This window comes from Haliotis asinina, chromosome 2 (genome assembly GCF_037392515.1).
Source record: "Haliotis asinina isolate JCU_RB_2024 chromosome 2, JCU_Hal_asi_v2, whole genome shotgun sequence".
Taxonomy (NCBI): domain Eukaryota; kingdom Metazoa; phylum Mollusca; class Gastropoda; order Lepetellida; family Haliotidae; genus Haliotis; species Haliotis asinina.
Genome location: NC_090281.1, coordinates 65,897,351 through 65,915,044, shown reverse-complemented (window position 1 = coordinate 65,915,044; position 17,694 = coordinate 65,897,351). Strand labels below are relative to the sequence as shown.

The 17,694-nt window shown below is 41.5% G+C and overlaps 1 protein-coding gene across 6 annotated transcripts in view; it reads left to right on the top strand.

Annotated features, from left to right (window-relative positions):
- The window catches only part of LOC137274153 (glycine receptor subunit alpha-2-like), a 63,700-nt gene that overhangs the window by 33,175 nt on the left and 12,831 nt on the right, over positions 1–17,694 (top strand). For 2 of the 6 annotated variants that reach the window (XM_067807175.1, XM_067807176.1), the window contains exons 2-4: positions 6,920–7,064; positions 16,841–16,905; positions 17,126–17,193. In XM_067807175.1, coding sequence (XP_067663276.1) covers positions 6,943–7,064; positions 16,841–16,905; positions 17,126–17,193 — 255 coding nt within the window. In that variant the 5' untranslated portion in view covers positions 6,920–6,942. The other 4 variants (XM_067807180.1, XM_067807177.1, XM_067807178.1 and 1 more) reach the window with 4 other exon arrangements.

The window sequence follows — 17,694 nt, the reverse complement described above, 5'->3', positions numbered from 1 at the left end:
GCAGCGTAACAGATCAAGCTAAAGGGAAATCGAAACGCAATGTATTAATGGTGCCTTATTTTGGGGGTACCCTCTTCGCGTGCTGACAGAGGTGTCACCTGTGTTTATGATGTCTCTGCTGTGTTTATAGACTGTGTGTTAACTAGTCTTTTGTGCTGTGTGGGAAACGAATAATGGATGGTAGGCTTGTTCCGTGTCCAGCAACGTGGCTTCACAATACCATGAACTTTGCATAAAGCAAGACGGCCGAGTTTCTTGTATTCAAACATGCACTGTGAAGTACATGGGTATAAGAGCGTATGTATTGAGCAGTTAGGTGTAATGAGTTTGTCTCTATAAGACGAGCCGTCACAGTAACCTAGTGAGCTATGTATCAAATAGTCTTCCGTCTGAGAAAAAATACTTCATCGATACAAAGCAGCGAAACATAAATGTATTTTTGGGAATGCTGCGAAGAGAGGCTATCTTTGTCTTAAGCAGTAAAGGTGAAACAGGATTGGAACCGCTGAGATAAACTGGAAATTATTGCTGGCCAGATAACAGTTTATTCACTGCAAAGTCAGAAATAAGAATTGTGCATATATACAGTTTGATAGTTGGTGCAGTTAGGTGACAGTTAGATAGTAATTGTGCCGAGGTATAGGTCACAGTATAGTAACAAACAGTACAGAGGTACTAGTCATATTACAGGTGTGCAGGGCATAGTAAAGATGTACTAGTCATATTATAGAAATACAAGTCACATGACAGAAGTCATCTGACATTACAAGTCACAGTATAGCAACGAAAAGAAGTGCATGCCCCATTACAGGACAATTTGCTAACATTTAATATCTCAGCAATATATAGTTAAATATCAGACAGATGTCACTGACAGTAGCTCCGAACTGTCTGCCCTGGGGGTCATGCTGTATGTAACATAGGTAGGTGCCACATACTAGCAACAGACGCCGGTATATATACTTAGGGGGTACAAGACACACTTGGTACCAATCAGTGAATCTTCATTCAGGGCCACAATGGAGGTTCATTGGTTGTTGAGATGTGGCAAGTAATAACATGCCACGTGGGTGAGATGTGTCTGCACATGTCCTCACTGCACATGGTCAGCGATGTAACCTACCTCTCATGCTTATTACGCTCTGTTAGATGCGATATGTTAGTGGGCGCTACAGGGATACTGGCACAGGAAGCGGCAGGCAGCTGAGAACAGAACATGTTATCTAACATGAAACTTAACACAACCTCCGGCTGAGTATCAGACCGTAATGCAGGTTTTCCCCACCGATGTGTGAGACAGGCTCGTTCGACATTGAAATCGGGAATGTTTCTTTAAACGTGACATTTGATTCTGAGGAAGTCCGTCTGGAAGGTGAGTAACTACATACATACGGTACAACAGACTACTTGCACTGACACAGTGACACATGTATGTAGGCTGTTGTTGTCAGGTGTATGGGAAATGCAGTTAAGTAAGTACAGTCTGTCATTCCACGCACCGTCAGCGGAACTGTGTTAATATCGCGTTGCCTTCGCTTTTTATCGCTGAAACTGAAGTGCCTTCTATACTATGTAGCCAAAGTCCCAAGGGTACTTTTCGGAAACTGCAAGCAGCACATCTTATTAAATAGCCAAGACCTTGTAAATCAGGGAACGTATGCTGTTCACGTTGAGTCAAAGTGCACCGTTTTGTACTAAGACACCAGATTTGGTCCAGTCTGTGACGGCTGGTCCCAGCTTTATATATTGGGCGTGTACTTGTGTGATGCTTCATGTCCCACTACACCGTGACTTGTACCTGTGTGATGTGTCACGTCCTTCTATACTGTGACTTGTACATCTTGATGTGTCACGTCCTTTTACACTGTGACTTGTACCTCACACACTACACGTCTCTTTACAGTATGACTTGTACCTGTGTGTGCACATGTATGATGTGTCATGTTCTGCTACACAGTGACTTGTCCTTCTGTGGTGTCTCATGACCTGCTACACTGTAACTTGTACCTCTGTGATCTGTCACGTTCTTTTACACCGTGGCTTTTACTTCTATGGTTTGTCATGCTATACTTCACAGTGACTTGTCCTTCTATGGTGTCTCATGACCTGCTACACTGTAACTTGTACCTCTGTGATCTGTCACGTCCTTTTACACCGTGGCTTTTACTTCTATGGAGTGTCATGTCCTACTACACACTGACTTCTATGATGTGTCATACCTGCTATACTGTGATCTGTACCCCTGTGGTGCATCATGTCCCACTACACCGTGACTTGTACGTCTTTCACGTGTCACGTCCGTTTACTTTTCATGTGTCACGGCTTGTACTTTTGGGATGACCCATGAAAGTCTGGGTTAGGACATTTGTCTTCAGTAACCCATACTTGTTGTAAGAGGCGACTAACGGGATCGGGTGATCAGACTGACTAACTTGGTTGACATGTGTTATCGGTTCCCAGTTGCCCAGATTGGTGCTGTTGATCACTGGATTGTCTAGTCCGGACTCGACTATTATATAAACTCACTCACTCACTTCTGCGATGTGTTATCTACTATACTTTCTACTTAGCCGTACTTTCTTGATGTGTTATGACCTTATTTTCTTCTGTAATCTGTTATGTCTTACTTCTCAGTGACTTATGCCACACTGTGACGTGTACTGCGTCGTTTCCAGCTACACGCTCATGTGCAGGTAATGCATTAATGGAAGAAGTGGCTGTAAAATATCGTCTCGGTTTGCAACACCATTCTTCCTCAAAGACGGCATAACATGTTTGTTTCGTTGCACGAAGTCAGACTACAGGTTTATGGCGGACGGGTCCGAATAGTAGAATGTTGACAAGCACTTGATGATATGCGAGCAACGACCAACGCGCCCAGATCCAAGCATTCAACCAAGTCGGGAGCTATTCCACAACTTGTCTTGAACGCGTATTCTCCACAAGAGCTGGAAAGTTCACACTATTAAGCAATACGGTGTTGTTTTGTAGAGTCTTTGAACGGCATTGACGTTTGCAGGAATCATGACCACTAAGCCTCTGATAGGATTGTATTCAGCGAAGCGTGACCTCAAAGATCGCAGAGAAGGACGTTAAGAAAACCACTCTAAAAATCCAAATTTCTTGTGTTATGATAGAATAACACGTTGCTTTATCTCGCAGTGATACACATGAAGACGAGATGTTATGGTGTGACCTTCTTTAATTAAGGAATGTGGCGCCTCGGAGTGTATTCTTACTCCTTCATCACCTGGGGAGGAAGAACTTCGTGTTCTTCAAATAAAAAAGTTGGCATCCATAAATTCTTGCCTCAATATTGTTTGTGTATTTAGATACAGCCGATGACCAACATTGTACGGTCTGATGTTACTCTTTCCAAATTAGTAGAAAATTTCGTCAGGAAGATCTGACACGCGCACACATTTACGGGAAAGGTTTCAGACGCTTGTGTCCACAGCCTTGCACATTTCAGCATCTTGTGTCGATTGTTAACCACAGCTGTCAATTTTCCGCCCTCACACAGATTACCACCTCGTCACCTACAAACACATAGCTCGTCCACCCTGCTTCAATTATGTCAGTCTTGATGAATCCCTCGACTGACATTGTTAGGTTAATTTGCCCATATAACCGATAGGTCGGGGTTTGGGACCAGAGTGCGCGTCTTCCATCGGATCGAGTGTGGGACTTTGCCGATGTAGCGTATTAACAGCTGTTGTGATGGAAATAGAGCAGGTCTCCCTCTCAACCCTCTGTAACACCGCACTTCATATGCCTAGGACTGCCATATGCTGAAACTTCATTTAACGACCAAATGCATTTGAACCCTGTGGAAAATAATTTACTGTTTTAAAAAGAAATTGAGTAAACCCGTGTTCTTCCTGGCAGATAAAGCTCTTACGTGGCTGTTTGGATACCTTGTGGCATGTGAGTTCTAACTGGACAGATGGTGGTAGGTTGAGTCCTGTCTGGATAATTTGTGGCAAGTGAGTCTTACCTGAATAGTTGGTGGCAGGCGCAATCCACCCTGGAAAATTTGTGGCAGGTGAGTCTTACCTGGATATATGGTGGCAGGTGGAATCTTAACTAGATAGTTGGTGGCAGGTAGTGTCCTGCCTGGATTGTTGGTGGCAGGTGGTGTCCTACCTGGATAGTTGGTGGCAGGTGGGTTCCTACCTGGATAGTTTGGTGGCAGGTGGAGTCCTACCTGGATAGTTTGGTGGCAGGTTGGGTTCTACACGGATGGTTGAAGGCAGGTGGGTTCCTACCTGGATAGTTGGTAGCAGGTTGGATTCTACACGGATAGTTGAAGGCAGGTGGGTTCCTGCCTGGATAGTCGGCGGCAGGTTGGGTTTTACACGGATAGTTGAAGGCAGGTGAGTTCCTATCTGGATAGTTGGTGTAGATCTACTCCTACCTAGAAGGAGGAGTCCCGACTTAAATCGTACTTGAATAGTTATGACATGCTACCCGTACTGCTTGATTTAAGTGATGACAGGTAGTTTCCCAACTGTTTCGGTCTTTATAGTTTAATACACCGGAGAATGCAGGGTGTGTTAGAATCGATGACACACAGAATATATTTCTATACCCGATGGTCAGTAATGTACAGGTAAAATGGGTTTCTGTTACACGAGGGAGGTAATTTCTTTGCTCTATCTCAGAGTTACTTGAAATAATGAATATATCGTTCATAATTATGTAAGCCCATTTACCTTCAACGTCAGCAGCTTACCCATGGTTCAGTGGACAAGTAAGTATAATGAAGTATTTCGAGAATTATCGGAGTAACAGATGTTATCACTCATATCTGCGTTGTACACTTGAATGCACTATTAATTGGACTGTGTTGTATTTGTGGTGTCAGGAGACTGAACCGTTCTAGGTAAGGTCCGTGTTACAGTTCTGTATTTGATCTGTCTGGAGACTGAACCATTCTTGATGGTAGGGTCTGTGTTGGAGTTGTATTTGTGGTGTCAGGAGACTAAACCGTTTTGTAGGTAAGGTCTGTGTTGGAGTTGTGTTTGTGGTGTCAGGAGACTAAACCGTTTTGTAGGTAAGGTCTGCGTTGGAGTTGTATTTGTGGTGTTGGGAGACTGAACCGTGCTTGAAGGTAGGGTCTGTGTTGGAGTTGTATTTGTGGTGTCAGGAGACTAAACCGTTTTGTAGGTAAGGTCTGTGTTGGAGTTGTATTTGTGGTGTCAGGAGACTTAACCGTTTTGTAGGTAAGGTCCCAGTTACAGTTTCGTATTTGTGCTGCAGGGGACTGAACCGTTCTTGTATGTATGATCTGCGTTAAAGTTTTGCATTTGTGGTGCCAGGAGACTGAACAGTTTTTGTAGGTAAAATATGTGTTGCAGTTCTATATTTGTGCTGTAACCACAATCAGTTCCATCATCTACACTTCTAGTTGTAACAATTTGTCATACATTTGATTTGCATAATCTTACAATATTAAAGTTTTTCGAAGCGTGTGACATGGGTTTTCACCAGTGTTTTGTTATCCGCAGTGTATGAACTGAAAGATATTGATATATTCAGTAGCACATGCTTTGCTGGATGCAGCACTTACCGGATTATTTCCACCTTAATAATTCACAGTGAATTACCACGCATTATATTAATATTTTCCATATGCCACAAGTGATGCATATAAAAAATCTAGGATAAATCCGTGGTATTTTCAAAACATTATTAATGCGGTGAGAACATATCTACGTAAGTGTAGTGGGGCCACTGTGAAAAATGTTTTTGGTGTCACTATCTCCTACGAAGGACTTATTTTCTCCTACGGAGGAGTTATGAACTATTACGTCCTACGTGGGAGATACTATGACCTACGTAGAAGATAGTATGTCTTACGCTTGGAGATATTAAGTCCTGGGACTAAAAAACATTTTCATCGTGGTCATAGACTAAGGCTTAGTCTATATATTTATATTTATATTTATATTATATGAATATATATTTTTGACAGTGACAAACAAACCCATTTTAATTGAAAAGGAATCCTAAGACCTGAACCTGAGAAAATCTAGACTTGCTTCATTTAACAAGCAATTGCAGAAAGCAAAATAATGTGGTTCAGGGACTGTGAGACAGACAACCGTGGCCCTAAAACGCTTCCGTGCATATCAACTAAATGATGAATACAATGCAGCTTTTATTGTTTTCCTCACTGCCTGATGTTCGACTCATCTAAGTTCGACATATGGCGTTTGACTGCACAACAATTTAACGAAATACACAGTAACAGAACCATTGTGGAAATTACGACCTTTTAATGTAGCAGGTTTTATATACCGTTTTGAATGGTGTCATTATTTTACCCTTGGTATACGCAACGGTACATTTGCTAACAGGAATGCATGTTGAGTGCAACTTTTAAAACAGCCTTAGCACTGTTATCAGTTGAACATAACTCCAGCGAGTAACCACTACCAGTATGATATTTCTACCAATTACGTGAAATGTGGATTTCTTGGTTTGAATGACTTGTATGATAAATGTACGCAATTTGGTAATTTTCCTGTCATACCAAAGGGCATATTCGTCCTGCTGAAACATACATCGCACATCGTTTACATCAATGCAATATACGCGTGTCAGTTTTTAATATATCTAATATGTCATCATTCAGATCTAAATGTTTTTCAGTCTTTTTTTCATCCTATTACACAAGTTAATCAAATCAGTGCACAGCTGATGAATGTTAACATGTGTCAGGACGGCCTGACGTTTGTTGGTCATACACGTATATATATTGTTCACGCGCTGACGAAGAATGATTGTTGCATATTAGAATGTAGAGCAATATGTGGAATATATGAGCAACATTCATTTGTAATTTCAAATCTTTTTTTTTCAGTTACATTACATTTTTTACATTGTTGTAAATAAAATAAACTGTCAATTTCAGGTGTGCCTTTGGGTGTAATCTAGATGATGGGGGAGAATCGGTTGCCCCCGCCGATATTTCTTGGCAGCTTCCTGTGCTGGTTGGTTCTTTGCCACTGTCTTCCGTATGATGCTCCACCCGACCAATCCACCGCCATCTCCCAAAGGTGAGACTTAAGCGTCACATAACCCAAATCAGGAATCGTCATGGGTCTCACATAACTCACGTCAGGGGTTGCCAAAAGCCTCACATAACCCAGTCAGGGATCTCCATGGGCCACACATAACTCAAGTCAGGGGTCGCCAGAAGCCACACATAAGCCAAATGAGGGGTCGCCATAATCCACACATAACTAAACTCAGGGGTCGTCATAATCTACACATAACTCAAGTCAGGGGTCGCCAGAAGCCACACATAAGCCAAATGAGGGGTCGCCATAATCCACACATAACTAAACTCAGAGGTCGCCATAATCTACACATAATTCAAGTCAGGGGTCGCCAGAAGCCACACATAAGCCAAATGAGGGGTCGCCAGAAGCCACACATAAGCCAAATGAGGGGTCGCCATAATCCACACATAACTAAACTCAGAGGTCGCCATAATCTACACATAACTCAAGTCAGGGGTCGCCAGAAGCCACACATAAGCCAAATGAGGGGTCGCCATAATCCACACATAACTAAACTCAGGGGTCGTCATAATCTACACATAATTCAAGTCAGGGGTCGCCAGAAGCCACACATAAGCCAAATGAGGGGTCGCCATAATCCACACATAACTAAACTCAGAGGTCGCCATTATCTACACATAATTCAAGTCAGGGGTCGCCAGAAGCCACACATAAGCCAAATGAGGGGTCGCCATAATCCACACATAACTAAACTCAGGGGTCGCCATTATCTACACATAATTCAAGTCAGGGGTCGCCAGAAGCCACACATAAGCCAAATGAGGGGTCGCCATAATCCACACATAACTAAACTCAGAGGTCGCCATTATCTACACATAATTCAAGTCAGGGGTCGCCAGAAGCCACACATAAGCCAAATGAGGGGTCGCCATAATCCACACATAACTAAACTCAGAGGTCGCCATAATCTACACATAATTCAAGTCAGGGGTCGCCAGAAGCCACACATAAGCCAAATGAGGGGTCGCCAGAAGCCACACATAAGCCAAATGAGGGGTCGCCATAATCCACACATAACTAAACTCAGAGGTCGCCATAATCTACACATAACTCAAGTCAGGGGTCGCCAGAAGCCACACATAAGCCAAATGAGGGGTCGCCATAATCCACACATAACTAAACTCAGAGGTCGCCATTATCTACACATAACTCAAGTCAGGGGTCGCCAGAAGCCACACATAAGCCAAATGAGGGGTCGCCATAATCCACACATAACTAAACTCAGAGGTCGCCATTATCTACACATAACTCAAGTCAGGGGTCGCCAGAAGCCACACATAAGCCAAATGAGGGGTCGCCATAATCCACACATAACTAAACTCAGAGGTCGCCATAATCTACACATAACTCAACGTAATGGTTGCCAAAAGCGTCATATAAACCAAGTAAGACGTCGTCATGAGCTTCACAGAACTCAAGTCAGGGATCGCCACGATCGTCACATAACTCAACTCATGCGTATGGAATCATCACTATCCGATGGTGATTCATGAACACATATACATGACATACTCCAAGTCGGAATTGTGTAATTTACTTTGTTTTCAGTGGTCTATCGCATTTTTCTACTTCCTATAAGTGTTTTATGAACGTAACACTAGAAAATGTTGAGGGATAACATGAAAATACATTTATATGTTCAGTTCTCGTGAACATCAATATGATTACAATTCTCTCCTATATTATTTATTGCACGGAGGCGTGAGCATTGCCGTGCTATAAAATATACGTATAAACCACAAATACAGCGGACACGCAACAGTACACGCAATAAGCAGACAGTGACTAACATCACCACTATGGCCATCTGTGTGAGCACCGGTACAAACTCCAGCAATGCATGTACATTTGTGCAGCAAGCCTTGTACATCGATGACTGTAGTGAGGGTCTTTATGGAAATGTGATAATAAAATTATAGAATAAAGAGGAATTAATGCGTTGTTTAATATGTTATCACCATGTAGTGCAATTAAATGTTTTACACAGCCGTAGAACACACCATGTAAACATTTCCATATAAACTGGATAAATACAAAAACACGCGGCTGTAGTGAAAGGTACGCTAGCAACGACTGGACCGGTCGTGTTTAAGTTTTCATTTTCTTAATCACAGGTGTCATGATGCACCTACCAAATGCAGTTGGAAAAGAAATGGCCATCATATTACAACTAACTGTACAACTCGATGTAGCTGATCGTATCTTTTCAACTTCCGGATATGTCTGTGATACTCAACATTCCTGGGAGGTCTGTCAGGAACGAAATATATGTCATGATGTATGTGTCATAATTTGTCTACACTAGCAGATTGCTTGATTATGTTACAGACATATGTTACATTTGATAGCCTGCTAAAAATACTGAGGCACTGCAATATCACATACAGATTAGATAATGGAACGTGTTTTGATGCGTTAGGATGGCAACGAGTTGTTTCAGATCAGGTACTGCTCCTCTGCATTTGGAGACAGGCAGATATTCGAATCTGAAAGTGAATGAGAGGGCATGTTTATAGTGCAGTGAGTGTTGATGATGAAAGACATGTTCTGTTTTACTGCCCTCTGTATGATGATATGATGCTTTGCGTGAAAGTTTGGAAATGTCTGTTTTAGCTATCCCTACTTCTTAGATCTCTGTGATAATGATAAATTAGTTTTACTTTTTAAATTCCATGAATATTTCAGTGCCAAAACCCGCTTTTATATTTTACAAGGAAGAAAACATATTTTATATGGATAGATTTTATACTGTATTTAACTATACCTTTTATTTTGCATCTTTTTAGTGTTTATAATGCATTATAGGCTCTCATCACCCTTAAAGGGTGGCTCACTTTACGTTATATCTTATAAGCATGTTAATATGTGTGTCAGCTGTGAGGTTAGACTAAAGTAGAATATCCGTCTGTCTGTCTGTCTGTTATGTCAGCTTGTAAAGGACACATCTCCACTACTGTGTGTACTGTTCCAAGACCGCAGCATGCGCACATCAGTTAATGGCTGTGTATACACATGTCAGCTGTTTGTGTGTGTACGATACCAACATGGTCAATAAACACAATCGCTTTGCAAAGGTCAACACCACAAAGTCTACAACATATGGTCTTTCAGTGGTGGCAGCAGGTGGGCGAGGCGATATCAAAATATTTTGAAAATATTACACAGTTTTGGATCACAATTCATAATTTGTATATTAATCTATTCTTTCAAAGGCTAGCACCTACCACCTCTGTATTCCAGATTACTCTCGGTACCCTTAGACTGAAAAACGGTTTTCTATGGGCGATCACCAGACGACATTAAATGGAGTTTATGATTATATGACTTGGTGACTGTTCGACCTGTAATTGTACGACACGATGACTGTGTGATCTGTGATTATATGAAATGATGACGGTGTGGTCTGCGATTATGTGACATGATGTCGTTGTGATCTGTGATTATATGAAATGATGACAGTGTGGTCTGCGATTATATGACATGATATTGTTGTGATCTGTGATTATATGACATGATGTCGTTGTGGTCTGCGATTATATGACATGATGACGGTCTAGTCTGCGATTATATGACATGATGTCGTTGTGGTCTGCGATTATATGACATGATGACGGTGTTGTGTTTGATTATGTGACATGTTCTATGGTCTCTCTCACTCTCTGTCTCTTTCTGTCTCTTTCTGTCACTGAGTGTCGTACACACACGTGCTCATACATGTGGATGTTTAAACATATTTATAGAATAAAATGGGATTGGGGAGCAAGCTTAGCGCTTGCGTTAACTCTGCTCTCATACAACATACGATGCAAAATAAAATGAAAGATGAGACGTCATCGATATAGATGAATGTGTGTGTGTCTGTGTGTGTGTCTGTGTGTGTGTCTGTGTAATGTATATGTATAACATATGTACATACATATTACATCATTACATATATGTTGTTATATACATATACATCAAAATACACTAAGTAAACATATAAAGTAACGGTTTTGTGTGTCTAACAAGCCATATACAAAAATATTAATCACTTATGGGAAGGTATTTTTAAAGAGCTAATTTATTTTTCTGTTATGACAATTAAAAGCGCAGTGTGCGAATGATTGTCCCTGTGGGAGATCACTATGTAGTATTGACCTGTGATGTGTCATTATATAACATGCTGACTGTATATCTGTTGCCTGTGATTATATGACATGATGCATGTTAGGGTTTTCATGTACAAACCTTAGTACTCCACAGGCAGCTTACGTTATCCGAGGGAGTTTGTGGTGCGCCGCTGAACAGCTTCGAGTTGGATACAAGAGACGCCATAGAAATCCATTATTTTTAATACATATATTCATAGAACTGCTAGGGTGCGCATGTAGCAAATCGCACAGATGCCGACGCATGTATATACAAATTTCAGAGAATATATGCCGTGCACATAACCCTCTGGGTGTATTCCACGTAGAAACAGAGCTGAAGGGATTGGTTCAAACGAAATAAAAAGACCACACTTTGTCGCAATCAATGACTTTGGCAGTTTCTGTTTAGTGAGTTACTATTATTAACCGCAATACTTGGTACTTCGGACATATATTTTGCATGAAGTTTACTCTGAAGACAACTCGAAACTCTGATAGATAAGCCTGGCGCTCTGAACGTTTTTCTAAATGATCCTATCAGGAAACCCCCCATCTGTTCACAGTCGTCAGTCCACACATATAACAACGAACTGACATTGTAGCCGACATTGTAGCCATCCATATTTGTGATCAATAACTTTCTCTATCCATGAGGTAGTTTGTGTGACCTACATCAGTTTACGGAAAGAATACAATAACATTACAGCACTGCATCACCTCCCGATATAGATTATCAGGAGTGATTGACTACGGGGTCGATGATTAATAAGCAGATAACTGAACTGGTGTTAACGCAAGGTTAATAACATTACCATATGGAGCTATTATGAAAGCCAGACAGGCATAATTGCCCGTTTAATTGTGGTATCAAGATTGCGCCATTATTGTATAGCATGCTGCATGTGCAAGGTCGGTTCAAGATCTTTTTATTTCTAGTGAATCTGGCAACCATATCAGATCGGGGTGAATACTTGGGAGACACATAGACTGATGGCAGTGACCGTACCGCTGGGGACTTTCAATATGTAATAGTTAGTCGATATAGTGAACAGTTGCAGAATTTACACCACGGCTGAAGGTATGCTGTCTGTACTGCGGTAGGGGACGAGGCTTTACTCCTGTAACAGATGGCTGAATGAACGCTCCACAGCGGGCTGGTACTGTTCTGACAGACACTCCACAGCTAGGCTGATATAGGTGTTCCAGGCGAGCGTTGAATGGAGAATACTACGGCACAGCTGACTGAGACAGCAATTCGAGGCGGGACCTCGTCAGCTTTGTTTTCATATTAGACGAACTATTTGGACTTAGGGTAAGGTGAAGAGGTGATAGACAGGCTCTCGTTCACTGTGTGTCTTCTGGATCTTTGGATCTTCTTTCATTCATGGCTGATTTGGTTCCCGGATACGTTAAAACCCCATAATAAGTTATAGCTGTCTGGCAACCAGAGCGGAAGGTGCTTCCCCTTCCGTTTATTCCACAAGCACTCGGAACTAGTACCGGAACATACACACAGATGATGACTCCAATCTTCAGCACCAGCATCCTAGCCCTCTGTTGCAGCGGGGCCTTCGGGATAACACCTAACCATGATGAATTTGTCGCAAACCCATCTCTTCTCTCGTAAGCATTGTGTATCAATATTTTTGCATGATGTGAATTAATCCAACTTTTGAACTGCTGCAGAGTTAGCACATATCGGTATATGTATAATTGCTTCAATGTAGGCCCGATGTTACTTTCTTTCTAAATGTACGTTTGTGTTCACATCTTCCTAACTTTCTCATTCGATGTCTGCTGGAAAGACATCCAGAAGATGTCTGGAATTCGTGGGGAAACCCACATAACCGGATAACTCTGTGAGAAAACATTTTAACTAAGCAATGTGTTAGACATGGACCGACATTGTATGTACGTGATAAGTACACTGTGATATGTTCATGTACAAATATTATCATTTGTCGTTTACCCTTTCCCGGGTTGAAATGGAACATATCTGTCTTAAACACTACCCTAGTCCCGACACTCCGAGAGTAATTGATGGTCGAGGCAGGCAGGAATCAGTGAATACCATTATGTATATACGATGGTACATAGCCTTAAACCTGATTTGTCACTTTACATGTCTAATATACATAAAATCGTGTTATCTACTCAGCAACAGATTATCATTATCTCCAGTGCACTCAGTGCACTATTAATCTTAGTTAATGATATAAATAACAATAATAACTGGCCGTCAGTGAAATGTGTGAAACACGCCGGCATTCCATAGTAATCAGCTGGCATAGGAATATGTTCATAAAGTCCTTCACCTTTCATTAATGTAGTTTCATACACACGCACGCACGCACACACGCACGCATACGCACACGCACACATACACACATACGCGCACTTTTCTCCAATAAAGCTTTCCTTACACTTGTTAATGTATTTTTAAGCTCCTCTCTATTTTAACAAAATCAAATCAGGTCTCTCTGTGTTAGTTGTTCAATTTCCATCGATCCGTTCTTGTCCTGCTTAATGCGTTCCTTTTCATGAAGCTACTGCCATGCGGACAGTCTAAAGGGTCGTGTTTCTTGCATCTTTCTATAAAGCTCGCTTTTTCATTTTCATTTACAAATTGCAGTCATTTTGGATATCATTTTCACAATGCATCAGATGAAAACCCACTCCTCTAAAACTGCCTGCGTTGTTGCAAAGTTAATTAATCATCCTCCAAAACATGCTATCAGTCACCTTCCTAGTGTGTATGTTTAGGACGGTGAATGCTGTGGTAACAGTATCCCCGGAACACCTGATTACACAGCCATGGCAAGACCCGTTTATTGATGGTCGGCAATGTCCTTATAATTACATTCACACAAGTGTGAGATACATCACCTGGGGGCAGACATATGGGCATATTGTTAGCGAAGAGCTGCAATGAGCACATCATTGAGTAACAATATTACAGTTTCAGTGACAACATGGAAGAGCTATGTATTTTGTTACTTTAAATTTTCTGGTGTTACCATTTGTTATCCATACAGGTGCACACCAGTGGCATGCGCGTGGGCGTTCGAACACGCGTACGTGCGTGTGTACGTGTATGTTCGTCAGACCAGAGCTACACGGTGTTGTGTGTATGGAGCTATGCCGGCAGTGCCAGGTTAGCACCTACACGTGTCTGTACAACGTAGATGACGCACCTACATCTTTGTGTCTGTCTTAGGTATGCCATTCTGTCCTGTAAGCGATTCATCTATTTGGCATCAGCACTTTATGAAATATTCACGTTATTGAGTGAGTGAGTGAGTGAGTGAGTGAGTGAGTTTGGCTTTACGTCGCTTTTAGCTACATTCCAGCAATATCCCGGAAATCCGAAATGGGCTTCACACTGACGTAAGATACTTGGCGTGATGAGAAAATGTCCTCCGTATATGGGGAGTAGGTTAAGAGGTCAGTGAACTGGTTTTCGTATGCCTGATGGGGTGAGTGATAATATCCGTTGTCTGTAGTTTATGACTTTGTATATTATACATCTGCATCTAAGCATATGGTATTGAAAATATAAATACCGTTTCACAGCTTTGAGGTCATAGCATGAATATTTATCAGAACCTTTTGTTCAAATTAGTTTCTGACGTCAACCAAATAGATAGCAACTAGCGCAGTCCATACGCATGTACACTTTCTACACTTCAACGTACCGCAAATAGTCTTGTTTTCATTCCAGTAATTTCTTGTATACACATTTCAAGTGAGAGGATCGATATTTTTCATCCAGCTGTATTGTGTATCAGCATCTCCTCCAATATGAAGTCTATATACCTACATCCTTGGCTGTCCCTCTGTGCTCCCTAGTTGAGATTATTGTAGTTACAGGTAGAACCCCTTCGTCCCTAGGACTATCTCACAAATAACCCCCTACAGACGCAGGCCACCGTTCATTACTTAATCAATGTTTATATCTTGGTCCATACAAGAGAGTGTGTACACACAGCATGCAGACGGGATAGATCCTAGGGCGCCCAGTGCCTGTACACGAGTAAAACAGTGTTTAAACAATTTACCGTTGGTACCGTTGGTATCCTGATGATCATTGTGGTCAAAAAATAAATGGACTTTTTTGATAAAACAACAATAGGCGTCACAGACCATATTGTAGGCACATCATTCCCAAGGACGCGGTGTAGGCGAGCACCTGATTTACCATTCAGTCCAAGAGCAGAGCTGCGATCCTTCGTGGGGTCATATCTAGTACCCGATGTTTTCACGCAAGCTAACCCAGTATGGTGGGTAATTACACGGTAATGAAGGGTAAATGCGGTTACTGATACAGCAAGGAATGTCTTGGATGAAAGTCCCCGGGCTCCTTTTCATAATATTTTATGATTAGAATTTTCTGTAAAATTTACTCATTTCAGAAACTATATTTTAGCCAAGGAGTTGTTCACATGGATTCTGATCTACATCTCCAACAGCGGTATTCCATTGCTTCCTGAATAGATGCACATCTAAATATATAGAGGAACATTAGGCTTAAAGGTCAGTCAGGGTAATACAATTACATCGCCCCGCGGCCCTGGCTTTTCATGGGTGCTGCACAAAACCTCTGCTTCACTACTTGGCAGAAAATGGGTGACGTGAAGCTGAAGGTAACATGATCTCTTGGGATACAGAAACATTGTGCAGTCATTAACATCTATCTGGGTCCTCTTTTAAATGCAAATTAGAAATTGTGTGAATTTTTTTATTGGAATGCATGTTATTCACACTTATTGATGTTGATTTCTGAATGCAGCGAGAGCTTTCATCACCCAATTTCCTCAACCATGTATACGTTGTCTAAATGTCAATGGAAGTGTTTGGGATCGTGTTAAGACTTAAAGAAGGAATGTTTAAGGATGTTAATTTCTCTGTTATAATGAATGAGATATCAGTTGAATGAAAGCCCAGACGCGGAGGGGTACGAGGGGATATTAAAAGCTAGTGAGTCTGACTTCTCTCCATGTCCAATATTTCTAAATACTTTCAGTAAACATAAACGGGGCGTCCCTTTAACAAGCGATTGTAGTTTCAAATTGCGTTTTTATGCTTTCTAATGCCTAACTGTGATTGTAGTGGACGTTACATATTGCCAGTTCAAAAATTGTTTCTTCCATATTTTAATCCTGATATATGTGATGCATTTTTGCGGTTTTATTGCACTTTCTTGTGGGGGTGGGGGTGTTACAAGATAAACAGTCAAAGAAGATTGGGATCGTGAGGCTGGAACATAGCAAACTAATTCGCTTGAGGATGACAGATATTATGTAGAACGGCTGCATTTATCTCGTTGTCGTGGTGAGGTTGACTATTTTTTTATAGCCCCTCGTATGTACGTGTGAGAACAAACTAAAGTGATAAGTCATTAAAAAGTTACTTTGCGCTGGTTGGCACCACACTGTACAGATACAAGGAGGACAGGTGATATGCATATGTATAGATGAGCTCAAACTTTCATTGATGAAAGAACCTGCTCCGAAACACCGTGTTTTATAATGAAGAAACTGGCAGCCGTAATGGTCCCTTGCTTGTGTAGCAGGTCTAGATGTCAGCCAAAGACTATTTGTTGCCTTGTATCTATTTCAGAGAGGAGGCCATACGGAAGATCCTGGCTACATACGACGCGAACGTACCACCAAACTTCGAGGAAGGTGAGTATGGTTTTAATTAGTCGGACTAACAGACACTGGTATAAATCTACTCAGCATATCCCATGCAAGTCAGGAATGTTATTAGCACATTTATTGTTAAAAAGACAGAGGGATTGGGCACAAATGCGTCATTTGCGGTCACCTTGTCCTTAAATACAATATTATTAAACATCATGGAAGCATGTATAAATGTATGCACTGTTTTCCTTGGTCCTTGCAGACATTGCTACCCTGGTCACTGTGCAGATATACATCGTCAGCTTCGATTCCATTAGTGAATCGACCATGGTAAGTGTTTTTCGACGTGAGAGAGAGAGAGAGGGAGATGTTATTATAGAGCTCATCACTGACATTAGATGGACATCCTGAGACATTACCTCCAAAATTTATCAAATTCTTGACACCCCCACCCCACCCCAACCCACCCCACCCAAACCGCACAAGCACCGAATGCAGACGATTAAAACGGACATATTAGTCTTATACAACTGAAGACACACAAACGCTGTCAGTGAAGACGTGATCAGCACATGGTATGACAGCTAAGTTTGTTGTCAGTGATTGTCCACGATAAATGGGTTCTGTTTTCACCGTATCTCCTTTAATAACACTGGATCTATTTGATCATTCTTCCTTTGAAAGTCTGTTACCAGCTATTTGGTTTTCTACACGTTGATAATCACACCATTTGTGAACTGCGACAATATCTTTCTTGTAAGTGTCTTCACTGTCGATATGTAAGGTGCAAAATGTGTCGCCACTCTTAAGTCGTTAGGAGAATAACCCACC